This window comes from Notothenia rossii (assembly GCF_949606895.1).
Source record: "Notothenia rossii genome assembly, chromosome: 3".
Lineage (NCBI taxonomy): Eukaryota > Metazoa > Chordata > Actinopteri > Perciformes > Nototheniidae > Notothenia > Notothenia rossii.
Window position 1 is genome coordinate 28,018,324 of NC_136901.1, and position 22,892 is coordinate 28,041,215.

Sequence of the window (22,892 nt, forward strand, 5' to 3'; positions counted from 1 at the left end):
ATACCATTATTGGTGTTGATTTAATGTCAGAGTTTGTGTCAATGACTTTGTTAAATAAAAATGTTTAGTTACTTTGGCCCATGACTGAAATAAAAAACTGTGTTAATTTTGGCCCATGTGACTTAGCACAGTGACTTAGTATTTTATATGAATTACATTACCAGAGGTTTATTATTTTGGAGGGGGCCACAGGGGGGTTCAAGCTTCGTGTTAGAGGGGCACTGTCCCCTGTTGCCCCCCCCTCGAACCGCCCTTGCAGTCCGGACTTTTTTCCTACAAAAAAAGAAAAACCTACAGGGTGAACAAGTGTCCAAGACGGTTCCGCCTTTTGGCTCGGTGTCAGGGTTCGCAGTAATGTATGTTGGGCGAGTGAGGCCAAGGGTTAGACGTGGTGGCTAGCAAGGGGGGCGGGCAGTCAGTGGCCCTGCAGTGGAGAGAGAGGGGCCCGTCGCTCAGCACGCCGTCTTGGCAGCTGTGTTATGCATGTAGCGCAAGGGGGAAAGGGCAACGGTCTTCCACAATTAAACACTTAATTTGTCTTCATTAAAAGGATGGGCACGTTAGCTTTGGCAGGCTGAGAGGATGTTTAGGCTAACGTTTTTTTTTTCCACTACGTGCTGTGCCCCCCCGGTGTGAACAGCACTTCAAGTTAAAGCTTTAGGGGAATTCTGAGCTTTTAATGGCAATAAATTGGCTTACTTTTAGCCAGTGTATGTGAACATTTTAGCTTTAAAGGCACCCTGTGGAGGTTTTGACAACCAGCAGTGCCTTCGAGGAAAATTTGAAAGAGGGGATCCTAGTTCTGCACGTGGACAAAGACATATGCAAACTTGAGATCGTTACTTTTCCTGGGCAAGAAATACTCCTGCAGAAAAAGATGGGTTGAGTTTTTGTACAGACAAAATACTTGAGATATAATACTCTGCTCTGCTGGTTGGTTTATTGTGTAACTTTTTAACAAAGCCAGCCATTCACTGTTTTTCCGATCCCCATTTTGCGAAATCATTGTTTTTGCTCATATTTATTCATTTCCAGAGTTGTTTTCTTTAGAGGAATATAATTATTTGGATCACTCCTCGTTGCATGCGATTGACTTGTTTGTTCATTAGAAAACATTGCAGCTCATGCAGTAGTTGTGTTGGACAACCTCAGGTCCAAACAGGGAGTTAATAGCTGCTTTCGTGACGCCAGATAGCCGTGAATGCCAGTGTTTGTTTTTGCATGGTCAGCTACACGGAGATATCCTGACCCTTTATGGTGGTAGCAATGCTATCCATTATGCATTTAAAACAGGACAAAGCAAAGAGTGAACAGCAATGAGTAAGAAGACGTTGGTCTCCTGCGCTCTTGGCTGTCTGACTGCTGTTTGGCACATGCAATCGCTGTTCGGAGGCTCGGCCTAAGAAAAGTGCTGAGTGCCGGTGAATGTGATGTGAAGCTTTGGACTGGGGATCCTTCTCTCACCCGTGTGTTTGTTCCATCAACATATGTGTTCAGTAAAGCCTTGGCCCGCGCCCTGCCACATCGAATATTCCCCCGGCTTGATGTGGTGTCACACCAGTGCACTGTGGGTGCTGCTGAGGTAATACCACCGGGGACTAGCCCTTGCCACAATATCCACAGAACAAATGTGTGTGTGTTGCTGGCTACTGTTGCTCGCACACCCCCGTCTGCGCAGCTCATGTAATCCCAGAGTTGTTTGTATTTTCATGCCGACATGTGCTGTGCAATGTGGGAATCCATGTGTGTTTAATTTCTGCGCCTTTTTACGATTCAACACTATCACATGTCACCTAGAGCATGCACTGCATCCAAGTCTGTGTCTTTGATTAATGGGTTGGACTGCCCAACCCCCCCCCCCCCTCGCCTCCTGCAGAATCTGCTCCTCTCGCCATGTGTAGGCATGCACACATTTCCTGGGCATGTGATTGATATGTAATTGTTTACATTTCCCTCCCCGTTGCAGATGTTTGTATTCTACTCCACGTTCGACGCCGTGCGTTTACTCAGGCATGCACAAGCAGAGACGCACTCGTACAAAAGAGACTTGTTGATGCCAGGAAGTTTCATCCTGGAATTTTTGGATGTCTTTTGGCACTCACGGCACTAATTGCCTCCAGGAGGTGATTGTTTTTATTAAGCCTCTTTTCTTCTAGGTCTGTGTGTGTTTGGGCACGTGGGCGAGATCAGTCAAGGCCTTTGCCATGAATGTGGTTTCACTCTGGTTTAATAAGAGTATTATATTAAAAATGCTGCAGCCAATCAATAACAAATCAAGGCAAAAAGTTATTTCTCTGTGTGGGAGTGCCCCACCCAATCTTTTAGACTTAAAAGTTGTTTATAAAACAGAGATGCTGTGGAATAAGAATGTGTCTTAGACATGTTCAAACTCTGGAACGGACTTACTTACTTCGTTGGTCCTCCAATGTAAGCTTCTCTTTGAGGTGTTCATAGCGGGCGCTTGGCTCAGGCCGTATGTAGCTAATATCCAGCGTGTTATCCAGAGGTAAGCAGTAATAAGCTGCTGCTGAAGGATCCCTGCCACCCATGCCGAGCAGAGTTAAGGTTAAGCTGTGGACAAGGTGCAACCCAAAACGGACACCGGCCTTTAATGTGTGTTCTAATGGCTCCGTGTGACGAGGTTGGGCATACAGTAGAGTAGCAGTACAAACATACACTTCTAGTTTTCCTTTCTGGCTTGTACAGAGAATATCAAGTGCCGCTTGGGGGTTCATTGGAAGGAGATAATTCAATTTCAAGGTTGCAGATTGCCATGTGTTGAGCTTTTTCATCCTTTGAGAGAGACCAATGCCTAGCGCAACATGTACCAATATGTGTCCTTATTGGTTAATGCGCCGATTATTTTCTAGATTTAACGATTAGTCTATAAAATCGTTAAAATTCCCCAGAGATATCTTGATTTTAGGATCTGTTAATGCCACTGTAGCTCAAAAATGCCTTTTAGAATTGCAGGACTGGGAGTATTTTTGGTGAAGAAGTGAAATAGTTATATCTAAAGAAATCTCAAAGTGACATTAAAAAGGTGTGTCGCAGGAGAGAACATTATTTGATTGGAAAAAATTGCAAGTATTTTAGGATATGAATAATTGTTTTGCATTTTGGCTCAAGAGATGGCTTAAATCAAACTTTGATGGGAGTTTTCGCCATTTCATTAACCAAAAATATAGTTTTTTCTCACGTCTTGATTTCTCTCACACGCTATACTAATCATTATCCCATTGAAGCAAAAATGAGGGGATTATTATGAGGATATAATGGACTTTGTGCCTGAGAGTCTGAAACAGCCATCAGCAGATTCATACAAAGGGTTCAAGTTTTTAACATTAGTGTAACAAGGTATTCTCTTCAGGTTTTGTGGAATTATAATCGTCAACAGTGTCCTTCAGTGGAAATTGTGTTGGATGACAGCCTTTGTTTCTGAAACGTAATATAAACCTTGTTCCTGTGCAAGACATTAAACAGTGGAGTTTGTGTATTCTTGAGGCATTTTAAAACCCTTACAGTCCGATGCTTACGGTAACCTGACATCTCTGGACGCTTACAGCATATTAAAAGAGGGTTTTGATCGCGGTGGTCTCCCTCTGGTGCTTCATGAGAACCCATCATTGCAAACTTGTGTAAGTACTGTGAGCGTAAACATGGGGGAAACCAAGACCGTGATGTGTGCGTGTGCAGGCCCACATCACATGCAAACTCACACCCTCCTGCACACACACAAAGACAGTTTTCACTCCGAGGGGGGAGAAAGTAATCTGTTCACAAACCACAAAATTGAAAAATGACCCTGATGCTCTTCCAAGCTGAAAAGTGAGCTGCGCTTGCAACACAAGAAGATACTTACATCAAATCTTCAGACAACACGGAGTGAGCCTTTGACTTCAAATTAGCGTAATTTAAGGATCTCTTTAGGCTGCAGGTAGAGATTCATGAGTCTCTCTCTCTCTGCCATTATGTTGTCTCATGTTCACACACACATACACACTCACACTCACTCACAACCACACTTTAATCGCCTGCGGGGGCACAAAGCTTGGCAGACTGTAAATAGTATTCTTAAAAAGAACTTGATGGTCTTTGGCTGGTGCTTAACTCTGCATCGCTTGAAGCTTTTTTGAAAAGACACACACGCACACACACAGTTTTACAGTGTTCTTTATTCAAACTGTTTTCACAAATATCAACACGGAAAAATATCGTTGTGGTTTTCCCTCTTACTGGTTGTTGCAGCCTGGGAGTAATTACCGGTACATTTGTATCTCTGTGTGGTTATATATTTGTCATCTAATTGATCAAATATAGTATATCAAATTAAGTGCGTAATAAACAATCTGCTCACAGATTTCCTCTTTCAAGGCTCTAAGTCTGATCTTACATTGCAAAACTGGCGGATGGCCAAATATTAGTTGGCTAAACCACAAGAGTTGGTGTAAAATATTGTTTAAAAGATGCGGTTCATTGCTAATTAACCTGCGTTCGTGTTGTTTGATTACAAAACCACACTTCTTCCATTAAATCCAAAGTACACAAAGACCTCAGCCAAAGCGAAAGCCTCCAAAGGAAAGTTTTAGTTAATGATGACCTGCACATTTCCCAGCAGTGCAGATGAGTAATGCACATGATGTGTGTTCAGTGTCTCCTAATCAGCAGTATGCCTTTATTATAAACTACTTTCAACATCTCCTGAAAGCAGAGGCAGTTTGTTTGAGATGACATGGCTTTGTGGTCTTCCACCGTTGCATGTTACTCTCTCCACTGTACAACAACGCGCTGTGGTCGTGGCGTAATTGGCCTCTGAGTGCTGATGCATGAGGTTCATAAATGCCGGGTTGATTGTGAGCACGTTCTCTGATTTCCAACACGAGTGTAGAAACCACGAAGGCTTTGAGCGTTTTCCCGTTATCCTGCAGCGTGGTATTAATTCCAAAGATGCTTCCCAGGTGCACCGGACACTGTATTTGGGGAAGGGGATATTTTAAGTATTCAAAGCCCATGTGTGATGCCAGGGTGATTTGAAAGGATCAGGATTTAAGCCTGTGTGTTTCTTCTTAAACGGTAACATTTTCGGCTTTGGGCTATGTTTCACCATGCCTTCGACCATTATGTTTTTCAGTCAAAATGTAAAAACGTATAAGTAGAATTGGACATTTTGTAAAAAGTCTTGTATCGAAGAGCATCTGGTGCTTTAGGATATTGACCACAATATGCATGCAAACTTCATGGATTCTTTCTCCCTGGCTTTGTTTCTGAATCCCAACCCAAATCGCAATGAAAAGTGACCCGGCGGATTTGAAAAGCTTCAGATTTATGATCTCTTGGTGCAGGTCCCGCGATGAAAGCATTGCCTGGAGCCAGGGTGTTCATTGACTAAAGACAGCTCTGCATGTTGCATTGTCCCCCGATGAAACGCCTGCATCGTGATGTGAAGATAGCCTTTGATTTATAATATTAAACTTTGGGAAGCCAAATGTGAATGTCTGTGGTAAAACCATTTATCATTTGATCATTGAAGAAATTCATAATATTCCACAGGAGGTAACAAGAGCTCATCTCTATTAGCTTAAAAACATATTTGACTCTTATATATCAATGTTACCTCATTCACACCAACGGTGTTTCAGGGCCGGTTCGGAGCTGGAGCTTGAAAAGCACCGGGTTTTCCTCTTCACACCGCAGCGGAGCAGCCTCTTAGCTCCGGAATCCGGTTCGTTTCAAGCACCAAAAAATTGTCCGGTCAGAGCAAAAGCACCACATATGTCACGCTTACGTCAAGGTGGAGACAGGGGCATGGGCGGGATAAACCCCTGAACAACAACAAAAAGCCGGCGTTGTATCCAGTTTGTACACAACGATGAAGAAACTTTACAAGCAGCAGTGGTCCACTGAACAGACCAGCTACCTACTGGGAATCTGGTCTTCCGAAGAGGTACAGAGGAAGCTGGAGCACAATCGGCCATTGTTGTTGTTGTCGGTGTCAGCTGTGAGGGGTTTCCGCGCAGTTTGGCTTTATGAAGCAGGCACGCAAACGGTTACGTCATGACGCAAACGATGACGCAATGACGCAGCACCAGTCGGACTCTGGGCAGTGTGAAAAGAGCCGAAGAACCGGTTCTGAACCTGAAAAGCTCTAGCACGGAGCTTGAACCGGAGTTGCGTTGGTGTGAATGAAGTATATGTGCACTTTTCTTTCCACTGATCTGGGGAAAAAAACACCCAAATTAAGCAAAATAGGCCAAACTCAGAAAATTGACAGCACCGTTTTATTCTCCAAGTAAAACGTGTTCAGAGGTTATGATTTGTGGCGCCTTGGGTTTTGCAGGTTGAACCACCGGCGAAACGAGCAGCATTCCTCACAATCAGCTCTCTGATGACCTCACTGAGATAATGATAGAGGATGAAGTGAAGCAGAGGAGCTGCTCCTCTACTCCGTCTCTCACCGGGCTGCCACAGATGATGGAGTGATGGGTGGGAGGCGGAGGGTGGGAGAGGTTTGAGGGCCTGGCGCTGTTTTGCCCTCAATTGCATGGCGGCACGCTGCAATAGACACCAATTAGAGTGAGGCGTCGAGTGAAGCCCGGCTAGATGAGCTCAGCCTGTGGCTCCTGTCTGGCACACACACACACACACACACACACACACACACACACACACACACACACACACACACACCACCAACATAAGTGCTTTCTTCTTCTGTGTATGTCCTTAATGTATATATACAGACTAGAGTGTTTTCAAGAATTTATCGACGGTAGCAAAGCGTGAGAAGTGTTAGTCCGTACAGTACAGGCAAATGATTTAAAGTGTGTGAACATGTTCGTGTGATGTATGGAGGATTTATTTTAGCACCCTCTTATTCTCTGATGCCAGAAGCTAAATGTTTGAGAGGGACCACCCCAAAGACTCTAGACTCGTCTAATCCTTCTCCTGTTGCACCTCCCATGGACTCTGTGTGTGTCCAAGGAAACTGGGAATTGAAAGTGATATTTGGAGTGAAGAGATTTCTGTTCCTTTTGCGAGATTTTTTTGTGGAAAACCTATCTTTCAATCTTTTATTAATGATCATTTTTGACCCGCTTATACATCTGTCCTGTCTCTTGCCTTCCTCTGGCTATGACCCCTCTGTAAAGGTCAAACTCAACAAATCTTGGGCTCCGCTGGAATATTTTTCTTGCTTAGGAAGGATCCTATCTGAGTAAAGTGAGTGGAAGCCATGAGGGCAGTTCAAATTAATTGTGGGATCCTCTTTGGAATGAGTTCATCCAGGTTTTTTGAAAAATATAGTATGTAGTAATACTGTGGCGCTGATCTTGTATAGATACATAAATTCTTGCGAGAACATGAAGCCAGTGTTTTTGGAGTCATTATACCGTTTTTGATGAACAGAAATATCGTTTTTTGGCTTCACTTAAACAATTTACGGGGAAAATATCAATTTTGGTAAGAGGGTGCACATCCCTGTTTTAGACAAAACCATGGGGTCATCTTTTCCTAAGTCCTTTCCTTGACCTCAAGACCTTTCCTATCAAGGTCACTTAAAAATGGAAAAGACCAAGGACATCATTTTTTGGAATTCTTGACCACAGCCATGACACTTCTCATTCGCACTTCAGATGAACTGACCTTCAGTACTCCCTTCTGCAGCTGTTTCAAAGTGAATGAAACACGAGCTCTAAAATGACTTGTACTTGTGTCTCTCTGACACAAGAGGCTGCTCTTTAGCTGTCAAGGCTGGGACAGGAAACATTTCAGTGATTGAGAAGTCTGTGCTTGATCTCTTTCTCTTGTTCACACATTCATATTTAATTGTCTTATTTACAGAAACGTCTACTGCTCTTTTGTTGTTTAAAAAAAAAAGGAAGAAGAGAGAGAAAAAATGAAAATAGCTCCAATTCCTGGTCAGGATAGGAAGAAGCAATGCTAGGTGTTATTCTGGGATTTATTTTCCTGTCCATCTTCTCTCCTGCTGTGTAGCTTTACTGTCTGAGCAGTATAACACCTCGCTGGTAGGGAGTTGACTACAGTAGCATATTTAGACAGCTGTAAGCCCAACAGCTCCTGTGAAAACAGGGCAGAGGGTTTTTATGTGGGAGCACGATGGGATGGGGGTGCACTGATCCATTGCAGCTCTCTTCCTGTGCGGATTCTCTTCAGTCATGCATCCTAATGTTTCCTCTCCCTCTCCATCACCTGGGCAAGCTTTGACTTGAAGCTAGGACACATGAGGTTTCTTTTCACGAGCGTGCGCTTGCTGATTTTGTTTTGTAAACTGTGAAAGGGAAACTAGATGTGATTTCCACATTTCAACGGAACTACAAAGGGGACAATGCCCGAGGCGTGAGTTTTGCAATATAAGCTTTTCTCATAGTCTCTTTAAGGAAATGATGTATAACTTGGCATGCTAACATACATACAGTGGGGCAAAAAGTATTTAGTCAGCCACCAATTGTGCAAGTTCTCCCACTTAAAAAGATGAGAAAGGGCTGTAATTTTCATCCTAGGTATACCTCTACTATGAGAGACAAAATTAGAAAAAGAAATCCAGAAAATCACATTGTCTGATTTTTAAAGAATGTATTTGCAAATTATGGTGGAAAATAAGTATTTTAAGTTAATCTCAATACTTCGTTATATACCCTTTGTTGGCAATGACAGAGGTCAAACGTTTTCTGTAAGTCTTCACAAGGTTTTCACACACTGTTGCTGGTATTTTGGCCCATTCCTCCATGCAGATCTCCTCTAGAGCAGTGATGTTTTGGGGCTGTCGCTGGGCAACACAGACTTTCAACTCCCTCCAAAGATTTTCTATGGGGTTGAGATCTGGAGACTGGCTAGGCCACTCCAGGACCTTGAAATGCTTCTTACGAAGCCACTCCTTCGTTGCCCGGGCGGTGTGTTTGGGATCATTGTCATGCTGAAAGACCCAGCCACGTTTCATCTTCAATGCCCTTGCTGATGGAAGGAGGTTGTCACTCAAAATCTCACGATACATGGCCCCATTCATTCTTTCCTTTACACGGATCAGTCGTCATGGTCCCTTTGCAGAAAAACAGCCCCAAAGCATGATGTTTCCACCCCCATGTTTCACAGTGGGTATGGTGTTCTTTGGATGCAACTCAGCATTCTTTCTCCTCCAAACACGTCTAGTTGAGTTTTTACCAAAAAGTTATATTTTGGTTTCATCTGACCATATGACATTCTCCCAATCCTCTTCTGGATCATCTAAATGGTCTCTAGCAAACTTCAGACGGGCCTGGACATGTACTGGCTTAAGCAGGGGGACACGTCTGGCACTGCAGGATGAGAGTCCCTGGCGGCGTAGTGTGTTACTGATGGTATCCTTTGTTACTTTGGTCCCAGCTCTCTGCAGGTCATTGACTAGGTCCCCCCGTGTGGTTCTGGGATTTTTGCTCACCGTTCTTGTGATCATTTTGACCCCACGGGGTGAGATCTTGCGTGGAGCCCCAGATCGAGGGAGATTATCAGTGGTCTTGTATGTCTTCCATTTTCTAATAATTGCTCCCACAGTTGATTTCTTCACACCAAGCTGCTTATCTATTGCAGATTCAGTCTTCCCAGCCTGGTGCAGGTCTACAATTTTGTTTCTGGTGTCCTTTGACAGCTCTTTGGTCTTGGCCATAGTGGAGTTTGGAGTGTGACTGTTTGAGGTTGTGGACAGGTGTCTTTTATACTGATAACGAGTTCAAACAGGTGCCATTAATACAGTTAACAAATGGAGGACAGAGGAGGCTCTTAAAGAAAGAAGTTACAGGTCTGTGAGAGCCAGAAATCTTATTTGTTTGTAGGTGGCCAAATACTTATTTCCCCCCATAATTTGCAAATAAATTCTTTAAAAATCAGACAATGTGATTTTCTGGATTTTTTTTTTTTCATTTAGTCTCTCATAGTTGAGGTATACCTAGGATGAAAATGACAGGCCTCTCTCATCTTTTTAAATGGGAGAACTTGCACAATTGGTGGCTGACTAAATACTTTTTTTCCCCACTGTATATATATATTACATACAGATACACACTCACAGTTTTTCATCTCTTTTATATTCCGTTTCTCTCTTTGTCTCACAGACATCACCCACAAAACCCTCAGATACTCCGAAACAGGCTCCCATGACGAGCAGCAATTATTATTCAAGTCCTGTAACTCCATATCATATATAATTTGACATTTCCCCTTGCAATCACTACCCACAGGCTTCAGGACATGGACAAATTTTACTGTTATGTGCTGTAGAAGAACGCTGTTTAGGCCGCATCATAAAATGGCTAACTGAACAGTTTTGAATCTGCAACCACTGAGTTAACTTCCTTTCCGGCCTGTCTTGGGCAGCAGAAGCATAACCATTAACACATCATTTATCTTCATCTGTAAGGTTGATGTGTTACAAACATTTGTCTCCTTGCGCATTATGGTTCCAACATTTTCATCCTCTGGAGTCCTGTTCCTGGCCCTTGAATCAGATTTTGTATTCTTCTTTTAGCTCTGTTTTTGGGCTCCACCACCTTCTGAAGGAAATATGTGTCACTTTTGAGGGGAAAATGCATCAATATCTCCCCCAAATAGTTGCTTAGTGAGTCTATCTACCCTTAAATATGAGTGCCAGGTATGACATCTCAACAATGAGACTGATAAAGGTAAAATATTCATAAATATACAGTATCTAAATATTAGGCTGTGCTACTGCTTAGTAAAGCTTTCCCTTGGCAACATTGATCCTCCTCTTCAGTTGGCGCGGGTGCCGCTCCTGCTTCGCCTCCGGTTATATACGGAGCAGTGATGTCAGATATTCTCATTTGCCATTATCTTGTGGTCACACTTCCTGGATTCAGGGTTTCTTGAAACTTGGCATTGCATTTTTACAACAGCCTTGTTTTTTTTCAGTGTTCATAAAGGTCTTCTTTGCTGTCAGAGGGAACATTTGGAGAGATAGGTCTTTTTTTTTTTTATGGTGTTTATCTTGAGGCTTTGGTGAAAAACCATAATATGTGTCCTGTGGGCCATATTTCCTTATTGACCTAATAGTGAGTGCTCTGTATTTGATACAACCATTGGTTTTGGAAACGGATGGTAGGAAGATGTGCGTGTGAGAGCTCTTTTCCATATAGATCTACTCAATGGGTTTTGAGCTGAAATGCTATCCGGTAAACTTTACACAAGATGGATGGAAAGAGAAACGAAGACTTGATGGAGTGACAGTTTAAAAAAGAGAGAAAATGCAGATGACAAGGAAGTGTGTATGAGTCACTACATGTGCTCTTTTTCCACTCTATCAGTATCATCTCATTCACATTTGAGTGGAATCGGCCTGATGAATTGATCCGTTTATGATATCATTTCACACATTATAATGGATTAATGTCATCATCCTGTTTTTTTGCATCTTCCATGTGTTTGTCAGCTGATTATAGAAGCACATGTGTGAGGAATGCTTGATTGCATTGTGGATAGTTAGTTTCCTCTGTGTGAATGTGGCTGCTGCAAGACAAAGCCCAGTCGATGTGTTGAAGTGTGGCTGCTTAAAAAAGCTGTCGGCACCCCCAGCACCATGGCAAGTTATGGACCGAGAGGAGTGACGTCATGCCTCAATCTTTGTGACGATGTTGAGCTGATCAAATAATGTTTAGAAATCATTTCAAAGCATCTATGTTGGTGAGACATGTAAGGTTAAGTGATTCCAGTGTGTTTTAGTGAGATTTTAAGCGGTAAAATACCCTACATGGGAAATTACTTTGGTCAGAATGATTGTGAGAACAGCGTTACTTCACTTTCACATTCAGTGTGGGAACTTTAAGTTTCACATACATTTTTCTGACAGGCAGTGATTAGTATGATCAACAAAGCAAGTTTTTGTCCGATTTATACACTGCTTCGTCCACATTTGCACAATAATGATAGAAGCCAACATGTTTCTGCCTTCATCAGGAAATGAGCAATCGCTTCAGAAGTGGTTTTGCTGAAAACCTCATAGCATGCGTATAAAAGATTTGGTGAGTTTATGTATTTTTCAGGGAGTTGGAACAATGTGCTGGAGGTGTCATCTATTCTCTTTAATTGTTTCCATATTTGTGGGTTAGGCGCAGGTCGTAAGAAGGAACTGAAGTACACACTTCGCTCTGCGTGTTATTACATCATTTTTTAAAACCAAGTGAAAAATGTCAGATTTCAGAGGACACTCCAAGGGTTAAAGCCTCCTTTGACCACCTTCATCATATTACTATCACTTTCTCTGATGCTCCCCGAGCCAAAGACAACACACAATACATTTTCGACAATGAAGAACACATGTTACCGATGTGGCTCAATTTGGAGGTTAAAACTGAAACCTTAGCCGTGTGCAGCACATTCAGGAGATCAGACACGTCTTCTTGCGGCTACAAGCGCTTCAACTCTCTTCAAGTGTAAATAATCCACACTCGCACATCATGAATAATAAGCTGCTGAGAAAAACCAGGTGCCTTTTTTATTTGGAGTCGCTGCTTGGTGTCTCTGCTTGAAAAATTACTGTTGAACTATTGTGTCTCGTTTTGCAATTACGAAAGAGGTTAACAAGAGAGCCTGTTTCATGTCCGCACTTCAAGAAGACCTGTTTTGCTGCTTTGAACTTTGTTTCTCTGAGCTGTCATTACATACAGGCAGTAATTAGTCTGGATGTAGGTTCTATGTCTCCTGGCATTGTGAAATTAACACAAATTAGCTGTTTGCATTTAGAAAATCCTATCAACATTTTCCATGTTTTTAACTGGGTTTTCCATTTTATAATTTTTCCAGTTTCTCCGACTTAATATATATGGATCCTGACATGACTGTGCATGTCATATTTACAGTTCTGCAGTCCTGATGGAGCCTATTGCAGCCAAAAAAATCGTTGGTTTCACAGCGTTGATTACCGCAAGCCTTTGAAATATGTCTTCTTCATAACACAATGTTTCCCTTAAGAAGCTGAGCAGGGTTTGTACTTCCTAAAAGTCCCAGAAACCCAATCTTACTACCTTTTGAGCAAGGCAAACTTGGTCTTACTTTTAAGATGGGGATTAAGTTATCAAACTTTTCAACTGACATAAAATCCTGTCCATGTGAGCCAGAGAGCTGTCTAGATGTGTTAAGAGAAAGGATTTGGTCAGAATCCAAACTTTGATTGTCATCGCAGTGGTGGAACTTATTCACCCCCACAAAAGTGTAGATATGACACGTGACAAGTTTAAGTCCCTGTAAACATCTGAAGAATCCAAATGTATTAGTGGGAGAAATACGTCTGTAATGGGTGAAATATGAATGTCTCTTGTTCCGAGGCGTCTTCAATCTGGAAAATCGACACGGGATAAAATAAGCCCTCTAAGAAAAGCTATTTTTGTTCTTTTGACTACAAGATAAAACAGAGCAACCTGTTCATTACTAATGCTCACTGATTAAATGCTCATGTTACAGCTGCTTCCAGTGACATGTTGTAGCATTATCTTGAAGTAAAGTTCAAGACCATACTTAAGGATAATTTATTTTAAAATGAACGAAGGAACCAAAACAAATGAATCTCTCAGACAGGAAGGCGTTTGGGGGGGAGAGGGATGACAAGGCCAGGCTGGGTGTTGAATGTGAACGGGCCCAGATGCAGCGCTGGTGTCTTCTGTTCAGTTTCACAGGACCAGGAGAGAGAGGACATGCAGAGGATGTTCATTCAGCAGTGGTACCTATGGGAAATTAATTTCAGTTTTTTATTGGACTGTTTCTTCATGTTGTTTTATTACCTTCGCCAAGGAAGTTTTGTATTTGAAATGTGTCTGTAATACAGAGTTTGTCTTTTTTTTAACTTTTTATTTACTTACTTGTACAACACTTGTTTTTTTACCGGCAGTTTAAATAGATGAACTCGTAGCAATATAATAATAATATTTAAAAAAACTATTATACGTATTTAAAATAAAAGTAAAAACATACCGTAAAGCCTACATAAATAAACAATAATTATAATTAGTTAACTAATGAGTTAAAACAATTTATTAAATGCATATTCAAATTCTTACCAGGATTACAGAACTGGCCTTATTTTCATGAAACTCGTTGAAAGGGAAACCACATACATTTTGGAGCCGGTCAGAATCACGGGATACATTAATAATTGTTCACTTTCCACAATATTGCATATGTTGCATATGTTGCATTTGTCCATTGCTGATGTCTGTGCACTGTGAGTGCCCTCCTAGTTCTCTGTGGGTGGGTTCATCATTACCTACCTACAAGTTCATTTAACACATTCATATTTAGATGCTTTACATTTAAATGGTGTATCAAACTCAGTTTTCAGACTAAAAGCTATAACATCCAGATGATATGGCAATATGGTCTCCATTCTGAAGCACAGGTGATGAGTCAAGCTTGATGCTGGCAGGGAGTCTATAAATAAGCCGTGATGCTGAGCGTTCCTCCAGCCCACCTTGGTAGGCCAGTGTAACCTCCAGCAGCTTTACATAGCTAATTTATACCCATCCCCTCCTGTCATGCTCTCTTTAAAACGCCACAGTGGCCGCGATTGGGTTAAAGAGAGATTCATTCGAGTGGATTGTTGGTGTAGAGGGACCCTGATGGAGATCATCAGAAAAGCTGCTAAAAACATACTCTCCTGAATGTGCTAATGGGAAAAGCTTGGTGCTGGGAACGTATGAACGCAGTTTCAGGAAGCAGTAAATGTCACTGCTCATTCTTTAATTTTGTAGCCCATTCGTCCTCTGCGCTGTGGGAGTTTTAGAGGCTCGCTCAGGTGGGATCAGATTATGGTTTCTGGCTTATTCAAAAATGTCACTATGAAGACTGCAGTTAATGATTTTATTTCTTGAGTACATTTCTGATGTGTTCTCCACTCGTAAGTTAGCATGCCTTTTTTAGCATGAACTTATCACCACCGATTTCAGCATACTAATGCCATTGGTAACCTCGCTGTATATTTTTGTCCTGTTTAAATAGCAGATGTAAAATACATTTTAACATTGAATCTACCTTTGTTGAGACTTCCAAGACAACGTCACCAGATGTTCCCAAGTCTGTGCAACGCAGCTGCTATCCTGAGAAACAAATCACTTTGTTTTCATTCATGCCGTATAAAGTTCTGGGACCAATATCCAGGCAGAACAAATGTCTTCCTCCGCGGAGCTGCAGGGAGTTGCAGTCAGAAGGTCTCCTGGACTGTGAGCCAGCAGAGATGGGTCCGTTAAAGGCCGACTTGGCGTTTGTATCTCCCCCGAGCCCATTATTTATCTCTAAAACGGCCTTGCTCGCAGCGCTGTTCATCCTCCCCCGTCGACCGTGATACAGTATCCTCAAAAGATGTTATATGGCTCTGTAAATCTGTCATCTTCAGATTACCAACAAATACTGAAACCAAATATTGCAGAATTTCAATCGACCCCCCCTTCCATATAATAATCGTAAATACTCAAGTAGTTCATGGGAAGAAAATAAACTTTGAAGCTAATCATTACAGACTACAAAGAATAAAGAACATATTGTGGGAGTGTTTGAAAGCACTGTACTACTGATTTCTCTCAGTTGCTGTTTTTCAGCTCACCTCCCATCTGGCTTGAATTGGATTAAACTGATTACATCTTAATTTTAATACTCTTTGGGGGGGTTGGTGAAGTGTGGTTGGTTTTCAGCTGCATGTCGTAAAATCACTGTCCTGGTAAAACATTTTATACCGTGGCCCAGAAAGCTTTTCAGACAATGGCATTGGTGTAAATCTTGCCTGGAGCACATACGGCGGGGGGGGGGGGGGGGGTTGGTTGATGGGAGGCTACCATTTATCCCGCCTGAGCCATTTAAGTCCCCTTGTGGGAGTCAATGGTTTGGGCTCTTGAGTGTAACTTAGAGTCAGTCCTTGGTAACTTTAGCTTCATTTGTCTCTCTTACTGAGACCTCTGGGCCTGTTAACTCAGGTCATTCCCCCGTAATATGGCAATCTCTTAATTTGACCCCTTATTCCTCCACAGAGGAGTGATGGGAAGGATCTGTAAAACCTCTGCTACTTGGAAAGCCTACTTAGTGACCTTTTTACAAGACCTGAAAACATTGCCGGTTAACATTTATATGTTATATTGCTCAAGAGAGAGCTTTCCTAGTCATTTTACCCTACGAAGTGTGAGAAGCAAGAAGTTGGTATGTATGGTTGGAATCTTGCAGGGTAAATTGGTTGGTTTTTCCAACATTATCTAAAGAAATTAAAGACATTTGAACTTATTTCTATGTACAAAAATGAACAACCAGTGGTGGAGTTTACATTAAGTACATCTACTTACAATTTGAGAGTCTTCTGTGCAATGAGGGATTATTATTTTGCACTTACTTAAATTAGTTTTGATCATTCAAAGCATAACTGATGTTCCTGCTCCTCTATCCTTCCCTGTGAACTTTGCTGAAGTGATTTTGCCGTGTTCCCGGATCTCAATAATTGCTTCAGGGAGTACGATGTTATCATAACCGATTGAAATGATGCCCCGAATCTACAAAAATAGTGGTTGAGAGTTCTGTCTTCAAGCAATCAGTTCTCTCTAATCTCCTTAACCACTTGCATGCTTCCCCTCATGCAACCTAATACCCAAGCCTGCCTTTGTGTGAAATAACAATGCACCATATTGTTTTTTCTCACCTCATCGTCTTCACAGATTATTGTTTAAACTGTGAGGAGACACCTCAAGCAATGTTGTGGTAGAGAGCTGGCTCCAAGTGGGTGTCAGTCAAACACTTTAATTTCCTCCTCGGTTGTTTGGTTTTAGACTCTGGGCACATCCCCGATGCCACGGTTTATTTTCTGTAGTCATATGTTAGCAAATATGAGGGGGTATCATTTCTGTCAAAACGTGCAAGTCCTCATCCCTCCTGCTGGCACTACGAAATACACCAGTTGGATGTTGGATGTGGATAGTTCCCCAGTATGTAGTCTCCTTCAAGTCAAACCACCTAATTCCCATACCTCCAGCAGCAGGTCAAGAATGGTTTGTTGTGTATTTCTCAAGTATAAAACGTGTTTGTGTGTGAGCTGGTTAATCGAGTCATCCGCTCTAGTGTTGTGATTAGGGTTGCCGACTATTTGCTCTGGAGTGCGGCACATTCCTCGCAGCCTTAATTGATAGCAATCATGTGGTTTTTGATTTGGTGTTTGATTGGGAGCTTGGATTTGAAGTCTTGATTTGAAGGGCACAGGGTTTTTTATTGTCTTTGGAAAGCGAGGGCTGGATTCCTGAATGATAGCCTGCTACCTTGTAAGTCACATGAAGGGGCACCAGTGGGTTGGCACCAACCTTGACTTCTTTTCACTTTTTTTCTCTTGCCATTTCAGGAAGTTATAACTGGAAAGTCACTCAGTGAATAGTATATTCCCTCTGCGCCAAGAGCTGTCCATCTCGCCGGTTGTTTTTCTCTATAACCAGAGGTATTGTCCCTCCAGGGGACACCTGGCTTGTTCCCCACCTCCACAGTGCAAATGTTCCCTAGCTTAAGCTGCCAGATGTTATGAAAGGCTCTATTGAAGTAGACCTTTAGCTCATAAAGAAATCCAAAAATAAGTCTCCATGGCTGAGAGGTCTATTCTGATAGCTTAAGTGACTGGACTATGTCATCTGATTTTACATGGGGATCTCACATGTAACTCCTTGTAAACCAAACACAGTCAGGAGCCGGACATGAAGTCATGTGCTCCTTTTGTTAAGATGTTTTGGAGTCGGCATATCTGTGCATGCATGGACATTTCAGTTTTTTTTCAACATATTCATAAAAACAACGCTGTCAAACCAAAATCCAAAACATGCTAGTAGATTCTCTTGCTCCGTACAACTGAGAATTTTTGACATTTCCAAAACACAGTGCTGGCAGTAGACTGAGCAAAGCTGTCTAGAGCTAAAGAGAAATGAAAAACGGCAGCATGGGCTAAATAAAATGAGGAGAAAAGTGGAGTGTAAGAGGCAGACATTTGAGATTTTAGAAGAAGAAATGGAAAGAATCAAAGGAGGAAAGAAAATTGGTTTACAATTGTTGTCTGTCAGCCATTATTCCTACTCTCTGACTGACACACACACACACACACACACACACACACACACACACACACACACACACACACACACACACACACACACACACACACACACACACACACACACACACACACACACACGTGTGAAGTTGTGAGGTTGCAGCTGGCGCTGTTCCTTGTTTGAACTAGCATGCTTGACTGAGGCACATTTATTGATTGGCTAGTGTGCCAGACCTGAAGGAATCGTGGGGCTCGGATCCTGTCCGATTACTCCCCCCACATTCACACAAAAACACACACACACACACACACATACACTCCCAGCCCTCCTCCCCTCCCCTTACTCCTGAGGAAGAAGGGGAGCGAGTCAGAGAGGAGCCGGCAGGCAGACAGACGCGACTCAGAGTGACCTGGAGAGCCGAGCATCACACACACTCACTCAGAGCCGGAGAGGGTGACTCACACACTCTGGGAGGCATGGAGCGACATGTTGTATCTTGCAAGCTACTGGTGACAGCTCTTCTCATCCTGGTACTGTAACGTTTCATATTTTCCTAAATCTTTATCCAACAAAAAAACATTGTCTTTTATATTCAATGTATTCATTTAAATACTTCTCACGTGGGTTCCAATAGATTGCTTTTCCTGTGTAGGAGTGTGTCTGCATGTATTTTTGGGTTAAGTGATTTATGCAGCAGAAATGCACTCTTCAGATGGTGGAGTCATTTCAGCTCTAACAAGGCAGTTAGTGTGAGCTGACTTGTGTTATTGAGTTTGGCTCAAACGTCCCGATGCCTCCTTTGTTGTTAAGTCACAAAAGAAGACTTGTCATGTGTTTGTTAGCACTCCCCGTTACATTGCAGTGAGTGCCTTGCTTGACGGTGAGTACAGTGGCGTGCTGCGTGGAGCAGACGACAAGGGATTCAGCAGATGTGCAAAATATCGTATGTCTTTCCGACTGAAAAGGCCATCGTGTGTATATTGACACAGTCTGCGAAAAAAGGCTCCAGAGTCTGGTTTCTTTCCCCTGCCGAGGAGTTTTCCATCTTCAAGGAAAATGTCCTTAGTCTCAGCTGCTGACAGGTGACTTAAATAGAATCTGTCCATCAGAATAACATAATATGGGGATCACTGGCCTTTTTTATCATGTGCTCATTTCCTCTCTTCCACTTTGGATGCCTGACAGCCACAGGGGCCTTTTGTGGTCACATGTTTGCTGTTTTTCTCCAAGTTAAAGAGCCAGAGAACAAATGTGTTTAAATGTCACTGCTTTGTTGTGTAAATGCTAGTGTTACAGTGCAAATAAAACCCCAGAGCAAAAGAGGTTAGGAAGGCTCCAAGTCGATACCCGAGCCTTTTGATAATTGGATCCAAATCCCAGCAGGACTGCCGTGAGCCTTGTGTTCCTCCGCCTTTTTATTGAGAACAATAGCAGCACCATCAGCCAAGCAACCTCCACATCTCCATCCCTCCTTCCCCTCCTCTGTCTTCACCAGCCTTGTTTTGCCTCTGGCCCTCTTGGCTTTGCAACACACAGCTCCCAGCCGTAAATGAGGTCAAAATTCACTGATTGCTTTTCAAAGGAGAATTAAGGTGGTGTGTTAAGCGGCTGCCCAGAGCACTGCCTGTGTTTATTTACCGTGGATCCAAACACGAGAATAGTTGGCCCGTGCAGAAAGTAGAGCCGATGCGTTTGGCTGCATGCTCCATTGGCGGCGTGTTTAGGTCTCTCCGTTCCCCTCTGCTGTTCCTCAGGCGTCATCAGCACTGACAGCCATTTATATCTGTCCCCACGCACTTTTAATAACGTGAACCCACCACCCTCGCTCCGTAGCTTACAGCATGGGAGTTTTTGCTACCGTGACCCAAAGAAAATAATCGAGGCAGTATTATTACCTCGATTCTGCTTTCCCCTGAAATCCATTCATCTTTGTAGACCAAGCACAATGCCATGCTGTTGGGGGGAAACAGGGCCAAAGAGGTCAAAATAACTCGGCGTATCCTGAGTTTTTCTTCTAAAATCCCAAGGCTTTGTATCTCAAACGCAAGGCTGGACATTCACTGTAAACTATTTGTCAGCTCAGTGGGCATAAATCTTTTTGAGGGCAGGTGTTACACATAGGGATGCACCGAATATTCGGCCACCAAAAATTATCGGCCGAAAATGGTTAAAAAGGCCCTTTTCGGCTTTCGGCGAAAAAATATCACGAAAAAATATCACCGAATGTCAGAGAACAGGGTTACGTTGATCATACTCCGCATATTTGTCCGGGTGTTTTGATTTCAAGTGGTGGAGTAATCCCGAAGTGGTGAAAGTCTTTGCAGTTACGCCCCCTCGAGAAATGTCAGCTGAACACGTTTTACAAATCGCAATCCGCGCCTCTTTCTCTGATATTTTGAAATATTTCCAAGCGGCAGACATGTTGGCTCTGAGCCAGCCGCGAGCGTGGTCGCGCGCCGTGCTTGTCGCGTTTTGATTACGTCATCACAACAACACGTTAGGTTACCAAACTTATAGGTGCATTTGTTGTTGTTGAAGGCCTGGCTGTTACAGTCTTTATTTACACTATTTTGTTGTAGGCCTACTGGCCTAGATGTTTATGCAGTTTTAAAGCACCTTGGCTTTGTTCTGAATGCACTTTGTTGTAGTTATCCTACAGAGAAAAGAAAATGCACTTGACTTGGAATTAATGTACTGTATGCATTCAAAAGTGCTGAATAAATGTTTTATGGACCCGTAATAGTGATTAGTATTTAAGTTAAGTTAAATTTTGCCATAATCATGTATTTTTCCATAATCAGGTAGCTGAAGAACATTGGTAAAAAATGTATACATTATATATATATATATATATATATATATATATATTTCTATTAATCATTTTCGGCCTTTCGGCATTCGGTTTTCGGCCAACTGTTTCCTATTTTCGGTATCGGTTTCGGCCAAGAATTTCCCATTCGTTGCACCCCTAGTTACACATAATGTTCCCTGGCTTATTCAGTGTGTTTAGAGTAGTAGGGCTTGTTGTGCACCACATTTCATTCCTAATCTGCAGGACTTTGTATTTTTAGGTCACTTTCAAAAACTGGTGTACAGATCCCGTGCTATGTATATAGCACACAACAGCTGCCTTTTTGAAAACTTAAAATAATCTTTCATGGTTCACCTACACTATAATGACTGCCTAAGTGTTCAGGTTATTGTACAAAATGATAATTTTCTCTTGGACCCATCTATTCCTTTTCAAAGCCTTAAAGCCTCTGTTGAATGGCAGATTATTTTATTGAATGTGTTTGCACCTCACGTCTTTGAAACCACATTCCTGCTGCCATGGAAGGTGGATGATTTGTCCCAGTCTTGGTTCCAAGTCTTTTCTTTCATTTTCCAGGTTTTCATCCATTTAACAGGTATAGAACCAGCTATTTTGGCAGCTTTGAGTGGAATACCTCCACGGAGCTAAGCTGCCTTTGTTCTAGATCGCAGAAGCAATATATTTTCCTTTTCACTCCATCTGAATCTGTAACGTAGCGCTCTGACTTCATTCAGTCAGACCTGCAAAGGGCATTGAGAAGAGCTCTGCTGCTGAGCACAGCCAAGACAAAGAAACGTAACTCATGTGAAGCAGTAGGTGATCCGCATCAGATGACAGTGCCAGCCTTACAAATAAACACCTTCTTTAGTGCAAGGTGTCAAATCTAATCTGGAAATACAAAAAGGCCTTGAAAAGCAAAGAGTAGTACAAATATTTTAAGATAGGGTGGAGAGGATCTTTTATTTCTTGGCTTTTTCTCTTCATCTGAGATCCACATTGTCCTTGCAGTCACAGGATTCATCTTCTCATAATATTGACTTTGGATCCTGCAGTAATAGCCCTACAGTACCTCTGCTGCCAAATACAGCACAATGCAATTAGCAGAGAGACACACAAGCGAGGCCCGAAGTTAAAGAGAGGACTAACTTTTCATAATCTGAAGAATGACATTTGAGATATTCAAAAGGGGAAAAGTTGAGCGCTTTTGATTACTTCCTCTTGCACTCTTGCTCATCCTGTCACATGCACTTGTGTTTCTTTTTCAGCAGCTCATGGACTTTAATTCAGGATAGCAGCTCTGACTTTTCTGTGTGTCCTGATTAAACCAAGGAAGCCACATATTGTATCTCAAAAGAGGGATACGAAATAATCAGTTTGGTTGGGACTTGCAGAGATGATGATAAACAATATAAAAGACAACATTGCATTGGTTTGAATGGATGTGATGATAAAAGTGAGAATGCTAAATGGTAACTGCTCAATGGTTTCTATGACAGATCTCTCATCATCACTTCCTCCTTCTCTTCTGCCTGTAGAGCTCGAGGACGGCGCGATCCGAGGAGGACAGAGACACTCTGTGGGACGCCTGGGGTTCATGGAGTGAATGCTCCCGGACCTGTGGAGGAGGCGCCTCATACTCCCTCAGAAGATGCCTCAGTTCCAAGTAAGTCTCACACATACTCTACATACAGGGGTGTTTCCACAGCATAGTCTACTTGCCGTTTTGGGTTTTATTTGAGCAAATGTTGTAGAGGGTACTTGGTGTTTTTGTTGGTGCCACCGTAATCAAGGTTAAGACCTTAGATTGGTCAGAGAGAATCTTCAAGCAACACCATTGGTGATACTCATGCAACATTTGTAATCATAATATCTACCTCAAAATCACACCTAATGTGGTACAAGAATGGAATTTAAGGTAATGATTTTTAACTAATGAAACAAAAGTGCATTAACTAAATGTAAACTTCTTGCAAGTTAAACCAATAAAAAGCAACATCTGTTGTGATCACTCATCACTGTAATGTAAT

General features: G+C 42.3%; 1 protein-coding gene across 2 annotated transcripts in view; it reads left to right on the forward strand.

The window, feature by feature from the left end:
- The window catches only part of adamtsl3 (ADAMTS-like 3), a 91,707-nt gene that overhangs the window by 35,631 nt on the left and 33,184 nt on the right, over positions 1–22,892 (forward strand). The window contains exons 1-2 of one of the 2 annotated variants that reach the window (XM_079669212.1): positions 18,397–18,583; positions 22,401–22,528. In XM_079669212.1, the coding sequence (XP_079525338.1) occupies positions 18,530–18,583; positions 22,401–22,528 (182 nt within the window). In that variant the 5' untranslated portion in view covers positions 18,397–18,529. Of the gene's footprint in view, positions 1–18,396; positions 18,584–22,400; positions 22,529–22,892 lie in introns of those variants that run through there. The other variant, XM_079669211.1, reaches the window with a different exon arrangement.